Raw genomic sequence first — 10,875 nt, 5'->3', positions numbered from 1 at the left:
TTATTCTTTAAAGCTGCATTTTTATTTTTACTAAATTATCTATGTTAAAAACAAATCTGTGCCTGGTGTGGAATTTTACTGCATCAAGTGTTACAAGCAGCAGAATGCATGACATGTAAGAACAAGTGTTAGGAAACATGGAAATAAATTAGCATATAATTTACAAAAGCAAATAAAAATAACAATGTAACAGTGTACCACATTAATACTGCGTATAAAATAATAAGCAACTAGTCACAATAATAGAAAGGGTCTTTTTTCATTCTGTACTGTTAAGGAAATTTTTGTGATATCCATACCATTAATAAAGATCTCCTAAGATGGACTATTTCTAGGAGTGTATATTTTGATGTGTTGAACAGGCATTTTGTTTCAGTAAGAGAGCCTTAGTGTCAATGACATTGCTCAATGGAAATACCAGCAACACATTGTGAGTTTAATACCCTAGTACTGAATTCCAAGGTTTCCCATCTTTGTGTAGCCTATACAAATGGTCCTATTGTTATTATTTAGGAATATAATACTTTTAATATTTTAGCTTAGATTATATATATGGCTATAGTGTAGCAGCAGCAATGTCCTGTGCTGTGGAAACCAATGATTTACCTCTTTATTTCAGGCTTTTAATTCAGATCTAGAGCGATATATCGGTCCATTTGTAACACAATACATTCTGTATTTCATTCACTTTAGCAGTGAAACTCAACATTGCTCCAGGGAGTTTCTTAAATTCAAAAGTTGGTGCTCTTCTAAACTGCAGAGTAAACATTGGACCCCCTGGGCTTCTAGCACCAATGAAAGAGCAAAATGTGTCTTTGCAATGTCAATGTCCTAAAGTGAGGTAAAAAGGATTTTGTTTGAATAAATCCCATCATTTCTTGCTAGCTGAAAAGACACACATTAACTAATAAATACATTTATGCCTCAGAGCAAATCAGAGTATGACAGACTGTAATCTTTTGCCTGGAAAATGCCATGCAATATCTATCCCTTTTATTATTTTTTATTTAGCCAAGGCATGTTAGCACCATGGTATTTCCTTATTGGACTGATGTACAAAGGTACCGTAATTGACACATTGGCTACACTACCCTCAGGCCTACACGTTACTTCCAGATGTGGATAGTTTTCCTTTCTAAGCTTCGGTGTCAATGAGAGTGAAGTACGTTGCAGCTGAGCAGTAAATAGCTCCAAGTAAACAGATTTGCCACAAATGAACGTACTGCTTCCTAGATATATGGAAGTTAAACATACTGTCAAGAGGTAGAATATGACAAAAAATTGATGGTTATGAATAAATGAACTACAGAAAACCCCACTGATGGATTGTCAAGGTTTTCCCTCCCACATAGTACAACTCTCTTTTTCTCTATCCCCCCCACCCATTAATTCACATTAGTAAATATTGCTCAACACATTTGGCTTACTGCAATTTGTTAAATACACTGACACATTTAGATATCTTATACATGTTATAAAAACTTGTCTCATTAAGAGTATTTTTTTAATAAAAGTGCTGTTTGACTTCTAGTGTTAATACAAGGTGGTGGTGTTCACATCATCTCAATTGCACTACAACAAAGGAGGCAAGTTGGACACAAAGCACATTCATCAAGTACCTGCTACAAATTGCAAGTGTTCAAGTACAATATAATAATATAAACAAGTACCCACTTTCCTTATCTCTTTGTTGTGTCACTGACAAAAGCAGGGAATGGGGGAGAAGTATGGCCATTACTATTAGCTCCCACTGGATTCTGGAATCAATTTTACCCCAGGAGCTTGGCTTCACATTTAAATACAATTCAGAATATTCATAAATCGATATGGTGAATATAAAAGCTGTGGTACTTTGATTTGAAAGTTCCCATAAGTTATGTACTCTTTGGTTGTTTATTCTGCAATAGTCTCCAAAAAACTGGGCATATGCATGTTTTCTCTTCTCCATGGTCTCTCATAAATCTGTGTTCTCCTATTATATAAATGGAAGAAAAACTGGAAAGCCACTGTAGTTTTCAGCATGATCAGCAGAAGAGACTCTACCTCACTAGTCAGTTTATCATTAGTAATTACAGAGTAACAAAGCCAGTTAGAAGTCTGCAGAATTGATGCCTCTCTGTAACTAAAGTTAACAGTGAATTTGTAGATACCAACCTTAAGCAGTGAAATAGTAGGAAAAATGCTATTCACAACTGGAGTATGACCCCTCTATTGTATGGATATATTCCCTTTTAGTGGAAATCCTGATTTAATTGTGAGATGGCAAGATGGCTATAAACCTGCAGCACATATTTCTTTAAAGGTGGATGCATTCAGGCAATGACGGTTGCATCTCTTAACTCTATGTTCCTCATCATTCTAGTTTAGTTTAGCTTTAGATATGGCTCACAGCAGTCTTCAGGAAATATGGATTATTCTCTAGAGAATGAAACAAAGGAAAATACATTTCTTTTACTTCTGATTTATAATTGTTCCTAATATAATATTCCCAAGCCCACTTCTTTAACTTAAACTGTGGTGCTTATGTAGTAAGATAAAATAGTTATTAATTATAAGCTATGACAACATTTTAAAAATTCTTCTTTGCATCTGTAGTTGACCAAACCACAACAGCTACATTTTAAACAATATTAAATACAAATGGATTCAGTGTCATTTCTAAGTCCATAATAAAAATTATCTTAATGGTCCAAGGAGGTAAACAGACTAGTGGATTTCATCAAAAGTACACGTGTTCCACCATAAGTTACTCTGTATGCACTGTGTGTATTTTTTCCATTTTGGCATGCCCTCCTTATACTGTGTCCAGCACTTTGGATGAATAAATCCCACTTCACAGAAGTTAAAATAATATTGAAATTCTGTCAGCTGAGGCTGACCAGTGGTTACATTTTCCACAGGGTGATGCATTTACAAGGACATCTGTCTGGTTGCATTGTGCAGCAATCTTTGATAGACGCATTTCCACAATGAAATAGCAAGGCACTTTCAATTTCTGTGGGTCAATGTCCTTGGCAGGTCTTGCAGCACATCTGTCTGAAGTATGCTCGACTGCAGAACTTGAACTTCAGCACCAGTGGGCAATAAGCCACTTTGTTCACATCTTTGCATTCTGATGGAGACACACAAAGGCAAAATGATTACATAAATTTAAAAAGCAGAGAGAAAAACAAATTAAATTTAATAAGTTGCTTTTGTATCTGTCCTCTGCATGAACTTAGCATTTTGGTACAGCCTACTGCATACAAAATAATTGTAAAATTCAGACACTGTACAGAAGTCTTCAAGCACACCCACTTGTTATTTAGGGATCTAATCACATGAGATACTTAAAAAATAAGAGGTTTTCTTCACACATAGCAGCATTTCCCACCCCCACCCCCCAGATCTATTTTGTTCCTCAATAAGAAGTTATCCAAAATCTAACTGAAGTTGTTGTTTAGTATCATGTTTGGGAATGATTGGTTTCTGAACTAAACTATGTATTGCAGCTGTTGCTGACTCTGAAAATGATCAGTATTACTAAGCACAGTTATAGTGTAAGTTCAATGACTTGATGTTCTAGTTGCTTCTACTGCAGCAGAGATATCCAAATGTCAACAAGTGGGAAGAAAAGGTATTCTACATCTGGGCTTTGGCAGCCCATATAAGTAGGCATCAAAGGTCTCCATAGAACAGATATAATAGAGAAGACAAAAATTATTCTACTACCCATTACACATCATCCATTGCAATCAAACTGCCAACGATAGATTACTCTGAGGACATAGGTGGGTGACTGTTGAAATCAAAGTTTTGGGAAGATCATGTTGGGAGATAGGGGTGAGAAATGAAGAATACAGATCCTCCATTCATTCTCCAAAACAGTTCATACTTATCTCTCCATGTGTGTCCACTTAACACTGATTCCAGATTCTCACAAGGACAAGTGTATCAAATTTTCTAAGCCAGTAATGCTGGAGAAAGGCTGAGAGCCTACCCATGCTCACTAGAATTGGGAGTAAGTCCCACTGAACTGTAAATACTTGTTTCCAAATATGCAAAAGGCCATGTCATGAATGTGTAGCCCAAATCCAACTTTCCTGTTTAATTACACTGTGGTTCATGGAGTGATAATTTTCCTAAATATGGAAGGGACAATCACAATTATCTTCCCCTACTCCCCAACAATACAGGAAGGTCTGTTCAGGCAGAATTTTAACTGAATTTTAACATTCATGTTTGCATTGATTTAGGCTACATTCCTTAACAAGATGCAAATGTGGTCATTTTATATAACCGGTGTGTTTGCACACATACACACACATATAAAGTGGGGAGCTGGGTCTTAAAAAGTTGTGGTGTCCCTTGCGGAACCCCTAAGGCTCTGCACGCTGTGTGACCGAACCGGTTGTGCTCCCCTAAATACGCCTCTGCTGCCAGAACAAACTTTTCCATGAAGTTCAATACCTATAACTGTATTTAACTATTTTAATGCATGTAATTGTTTCATATATATATATCTTTATTGTACTGTATTGTAAATTGATTTCAGATGCCTTATAGGAAGCGGTTTACAGTCATACCTCATGCTATGTTTGCTTCAGGTTATGCGTTTTCATTTTGCGTTTCGCAGCGACCCAGAAGTACCGGAAAGGCTTACTTCCAGGTTTCGCCGCTCGCGCGTGCACAGACATACAAAATGACGTCACGTGCGTGCACAGAAGCAGCAAATCACCACCCGCGCATGTGCAGATGTGGGTTGCATTCTCTTCAGGTTGTGAACGGGCCTCTGGAACAGATCCCGTTCGCAACCAGAGGTACCACTGTATAAATGAAATAAACATAACTGCATTTGCTGATATCCACCCCATTAGACTGGCATCTCCTTTCCTTTGCTTGTTGTTTTCCCTACTATTAAAATTTGCACTGTTACGTTCCTCTGGGCGAGGATCAATCAGTCTGTCTGTCTGTCTGTTTCTCTCCCTCATATATTGCGCGTATAAATAAATACTCTGGCTTAGATCCAAAGAACCACACCACGAGTAATGCATACCCAAAGGTGGTTTGGACTCATGCCGCATGACAAACCTGTTTTGAAATGAAGCTGTCTGAAATATGGCACAGGGGCTTGCCATTCAAAGGGAAGAAAATAAAAAGTTCCAGTGGGCACACTGAAGACTGAGCATGCCAGAAGTAGCTCTTTGGATCCCAGCCAAAATATATAAAACACAGTTCCCACAGTTCCATCACACCAAGAAATGGAACCCAGGGCTATTGCAAATAAATGGGTAGGCCTATGGCAAAACAAGGCAGCTCCTCCTAAGTAAACAAGCTCCAACTCAGGGAGAGGAGGACTCTGTGGTGCTGATGTCGTCCTTAGCCTCGGTTAAAGCCAGTGGTGGAAATTCATACGCAGAAGGAAAGTGTCTGAGGCCCCTTGGCCTGTCCTGGTTAGTGGTGGAGTGTTATGACTGCACCTATTGGTAAAGTAGGCTGCTCTGGAGGAAGGACATTTATCTATAGATGTTTTTAGACAAATTATTTTTGGTTCCAACCAAGTTAAAACATTAGCTATTCTCTTTCTGACCTCAGGATCAGGTCAAAATGTACTTTTAATGCAATGCTACTGAAGAGCATGTAAATTTCAAACCACCACACTCATTTCAGCTACTGAAATGCTTTAAAAAGACACTATAAAGGAAACTGAAGCCTGCATAAAAACAGGTGAAAGCACCTCAGATATTCTGTTTTAGGTGACCTTGTAAAACCTGGATTCAGCTACCACATATACTTTTAAAGTTGAGATGTGCTATGTCAAATACATACTGTCAGTATCTCACTCTGAATAACAAATGTAAAGTTAACATCAGTGGCAGTTTGCCAATACCTAGCCTATAATGCTCTCATTCTCCAGTTAAATACCTAAAGCAGATGTTAATTGTGACAAGATGTCACCACTTTATTTCATCCAGATCATTGCTTCTGCTCATTTACGGACTGTGCATAATGTTATCAGATGCAAACAGCTGGCACGTAATACTATTTAAAACTGCTTAACAGAAAGTAGAACAATCAGATTGAATGGATTGAATGTTTTGATTAATTTCTTTTATGGAACTGACAAACAGAAAATCTTTTTTCCTCTTTCTATTTTTCTCTTAAGAAAAAGCTTTAATGAAATCTTATGAATGAGGAAACCAAACTCACCTTCTGTGTTGGAAATGGGAGTACTGTCACATTTGCTTTCACACTGCTGCATTGAAGGAGGCCGAACAGTATCTGGACAGTCACTGGATGCTTGCCCAGTATATGAGAGGCATTGCACGGTTCTCATCTGTTGTCCAAGACCACACTGTGCGGAACACTATGTGAGAAATGGGGCATGATAGGAAGGAAAGAGAGAAAATAATGGATGTCATATTATGAGTAATGACAGAACTGCAACATGGTGAATAGAATAGTGTCAGAAACACTATCTGGGGCAGCTGTGGAGGGAATCCTTATCACTGCCATACTAATAAATTCAGTTAGGCAGTGTGTTTCCCTTCCCTAATTAATAAGGATGCTCTGACTACTATGCTTCTTTCTGAGAAGCCTTTTTTTAAGTGCATGGATCACTTATTTCTTTTCTTTCACAAAGTATACTGATTTGGCAGCCCTGATATGCTGTCATAAGAAAGATGCAATTCGCCATATGGAAAAGGGGACATAGGTGGAGAATAAAAGACCCTGAAAGGGTAATAATGTCAGCATTTCTGGACTGTAAAGAAGCAGCCATTTAAATTTCAGCATTTTAAATTATTAGTTTTATTTCCATAGCATATTGGCTAACATTTGTCATATTCATGTAATACATTTTTCCAGAATTTTTTTCAGAGTGGGACTATTTCATTCTACCTCATATATGAATTTTGACTTCTGCCAAATGTGTGCAAATGCTTCAAAATGTAAGACCCAATTTCACTTTTAACAAACACACACAACTGGCGGTGGACATTGTGCCATTGTCAGCAGACACATCACAGACTGAAGTGGTTACCTGTGATATTTACAAATCTTACATTACAAGCCGTGTTAGGTAACTGACAACTGCATGTGACACTTGTGTATTTATTACACTATGGCTGTGAACTAGGACAGATGCAAAATATGACAGTTCAATATGTAGCTTAATCCCTTTAGCTTTTTGCTGGGACTGCCACCTAACTTAAGTGAAAAGGTTTCCCCCCAGTTGTTTTTCCTACTAATTTTAGATGTCTTATCTACATTTTTCTATCCTATGGAATCTACGCTACTCTAGTCTAGTATGTAGTCTCTACCTTGGGAACTAACAATAAGCTGTCCTTATTTCAGTAAAATGCCTTAACACTAAGAAATGAACTAAAACCATTATGTCCAACACATCAATTTATATTATGTGGCAAGATGTGATCACTCAAGTTACTTTTCATCCAATACTCTGTCAAATGATATTCAGTATATTTAATGAAATTATTCTTTTGCTACCCAACAAGCCTGCCTGTATTACCTGTCCCCAGTCTCCAGTAACCCATCGTGGTGGAGGACATCTGCCCAAGCTACAACGCATGCGAACTGGTGGCTTGTTTTCTTCTTGGCAATGTGCAACTGGAAATGTTTTTGAAAGGTCACTGCTTTTGCAGAGAACAATACGATGCTTGAAACCAGGACCACATTTTGGAGTACACTGGAAACAAGATACACAGTTTATATATTAAGAAAAAATAAAATGTGAAAAATTAGAGACACACATTGCTGCAGTCTGGTAGCCCCTAGAGGGATATACTGGAACTCTGACTGTGGAGATGGAGGTCTTGATGTTAAATCCCTGTTTCTTGCTGCTATGGTAATGTCTGCAGTCCTGGCCCAACTGACACTGGTAGGGCTGGAAAGGTGGGGGTGGTGTTGAGGGAGGACCAGGGACAGAGGAGGCTGGATCCAAATGATCTAATGTTTTCTAGTCCTCTGAAACAACTCCAAGCTCAGAGGAACTGTACACTCAGAGGAATTGTACACCACTTCCAAAATAAAAACAGGAAAAGGTTGGAAGACTAAGATTGCTTCTCTGTCTTCCCTTCAGCTCTGTAGGTGACTGCCTGGCAGATAAGGTAGTCAGTTGCCTTGTATCATCTCTCCTATTTTCTGACTGCACAATAAATCTATTGTCCTTCTGAATAAAGTATACATTACATCTATAAGTCAGGATCTAGTATTGTACTAGCAGTTCTAATATAAGTAGTTATAACTTATGTATGTATTTGAAACCACTGAGTGACATTATTGTAAAGTCTTTGCAAAAAGTGGTTACTTCCCTTTCTTATCACATCGAATAGATTATTTTCTGTCTGGCACTGTGATCTAAACCACTGAGCCTCTTGGGCTTGCTGATTGGAAGGGTGGCAGTTTGAATCCCCGCGACAGGATGAGCTCCTGTTTTTCTGTCCCAGCTTCTGCCAGCCTAGCAGTTTGAAAGAATACCAGTGCAAGTAGATAAATAGGTACCGCTGCGTCGGGAAGGTAAATGGTGTTTCTGTGTGCTCTTGCACTAGTCACAGTGTCCTGGTGTGCCAGAAGTGGTTTAGTCATGCTGGTCACCTGACCCAGAAAGCTGTCTGTGGACAAACGCTGGCTCCCTCAGCCTGAAGCAAGATGAGCACCGCACCCCATAGTCACCTTTAACTAGACTTAACTGTCCAGGGGTCCTTTAACTTTACCTTTTTTAACCAGCTTTGACACTGAAAAAAAGATTTTGATGTGTATGAAATTTATTATTTAATGCATTTGTGAGTTTACTCACTTCTGACCAATCCAAAGGAACCCACTGTGGGGGGCAAGACTGGTTGTTACAGGATTCTTTTTCAATTGGTTGATGTGTTAAACAATGACTACTATCCAAGGTCTCCTCTTCAGAGGGTCCAATCTTCCTGATACATAAAACGGTTCGCGATCGCATTCCACCATCACAGGTCTTACTGCATTCTGACCAATCTCCTATAAACCATCTTCAAGAACAATATCGGGGGTATTACTTTTTCCATAAATAAAACAAATATTCATATAGTTGACAAGTACACTTGAATGTATGAGAATTTTATTCATCTAATGCTCCCTTATGCCCCATTGAAAGTCTACTGATATAATTCTCAGGAAGGATACTATAAGAAGAAATGTAGGTGTAAACACAAAATATGACAGATTATCAATTGGATGCTATTCTTTAGTTAGCTCTGCACTGACTCTCTAATTTCTGGAAGCATAGTTTGTCACTATTTTTTCTATATGGAAATATAAATAAACACATGGACAAAGAATAGAATACCTTATGTACTAAGTACTTACTCGGGTGGGCAAGGCTCAGTGTTGCAGGCTCTTTGATTTTCTGGTGGTTTACTATCAGGATCACAGTAATTGTTCTGTACTATGGAACCATCATCCAGCCTTTTGCACACTATTTCTTGCTTCTGCACACCTTGGGAAGAATAATTACAGTGTTTCTCATTAAGCAGTGCCTCCATTTTTACATTCTTTATTTCAGGCCAACTTAATTTGTGATCTACCATGCCAAATGACACCCAACAACCAAATAAATAAAGTCATTCATCTGGGGCCCAATACACCTCCTCATTTTGTTGCCTACTTGGAGCTGCAAAAGTAAGAAGATTGCTAATCACCTGACAGGAGCTGGGTGGGCTGCATTCAACATGGCAAGTCACATCACAAGTTGTAGATTCCTGCCATAGCAGTTCACCTGTGCTCTCCAAATATCAGAAAGAACAATTGATTTGAAGCTCCTGTACCATAAAAATGTTTAATTTGTAGCTGTTTTAAGCAACCGTGTTTGTGTGTACTATTTTCTAATGCAATAAATATTTTTAGTATACAGTTGTTCTTACTGTTCTTATTGTAATTCTCAACTGCATATTTTCTTCATTTGCAATACAAATAGATACTACTGTACATGACTGCATTTCAGGTCAGAAAAAATTAATATAACAACAGGGTAGAATTCAGTACTTTCTATTTGTAAATAACAACCCATGAGTCTTTTCTTTATTATAATGAAACAGCTAGTATAGGGGCTAGTATAGTGAATTGAACTGAATGGAAAATCTCATCTCATTCTTAGTGATTCAGAGTGCTGGTGAAACTCTTGATCAGCATTATTGTTTTTTCCAGTGTATACAATTGGTCTTTTCAGATGTAGCAATCACATATTTGGAAAGAAAGAACAAGCACTGGTCCATATGCTCCTTGAGCACTGGCCTCTTTTATATTCAAAATTGGGAGCTTTGGTTTAATACAGGTTTACCAACCAAGTGCTTAAACCACAGCCTAATCACAGTTTAAGATTCTGGTTTCCCATTTTGGATGTAACAGGGAACTATAGCTTAAAGAGACCAGGATTGAAGCACTTAAATGAGCATGGGAGGGGGAGGGGAAGTAGCAAATGAGGGGAAATCCTCCATTTCCTTTCAACCTGTTAAACTTCCTAATATTCAGGCATACCACAGAGCTCCACAAGGATGTCTCAACATGCTCGAAAGACCCACACTATAAAGAGTCGTAACATATTTCAACTGCATCATGTTGAAGCTTCTTATTGATTCTCTCATTCTAGTAAACATCAGTAGATAAATAATACAAGGATGAACCAGTAAAAATGTTCATAATAACAAGATGAAATTCTTCAGCATGTCTATTAAGAGAATAAATGATCACAAGACACTGCACTCAAACTAATTAGACCAGACAATCCTATTCTCTCCACCCACATACTCTGTGCTTTTCTTTATTAAAACTGACCATTAAAGACATGAGGATTTGATCAACAACCATAAGAAAAATGACTCATTTGAAGTCCTGCTGTTCCACAAG

General features: G+C 38.0%; 1 protein-coding gene across 11 annotated transcripts in view; it reads right to left on the bottom strand.

The window, feature by feature from the left end:
- ADAMTS6 (ADAM metallopeptidase with thrombospondin type 1 motif 6) overlaps positions 1-10,875 on the bottom strand; it is a 119,803-nt gene continuing 108,928 nt past the window's right edge. For all 11 annotated transcript variants that reach the window (XM_083465195.1, XM_083465198.1, XM_083465197.1 and 8 more), the window contains 5 exons: positions 9,340-9,469; positions 8,798-9,002; positions 7,511-7,687; positions 6,190-6,346; positions 1-3,112 (listed from right to left, as the gene is read on the bottom strand). In XM_083465195.1, coding sequence (XP_083321321.1) covers positions 3,003-3,112; positions 6,190-6,346; positions 7,511-7,687; positions 8,798-9,002; positions 9,340-9,469 — 779 coding nt within the window. In that variant the 3' untranslated portion in view covers positions 1-3,002. The remainder of the gene's footprint in view (positions 3,113-6,189; positions 6,347-7,510; positions 7,688-8,797; positions 9,003-9,339; positions 9,470-10,875) is intronic.

This window comes from Podarcis liolepis, assembly GCF_965112155.1.
Source record: "Podarcis liolepis genome assembly, chromosome: 11".
Taxonomy (NCBI): domain Eukaryota; kingdom Metazoa; phylum Chordata; class Lepidosauria; order Squamata; family Lacertidae; genus Podarcis; species Podarcis liolepis.
Note: the sequence above shows the minus strand (reverse complement) of the source record. Positions and strands in the feature narration are given on the sequence as shown.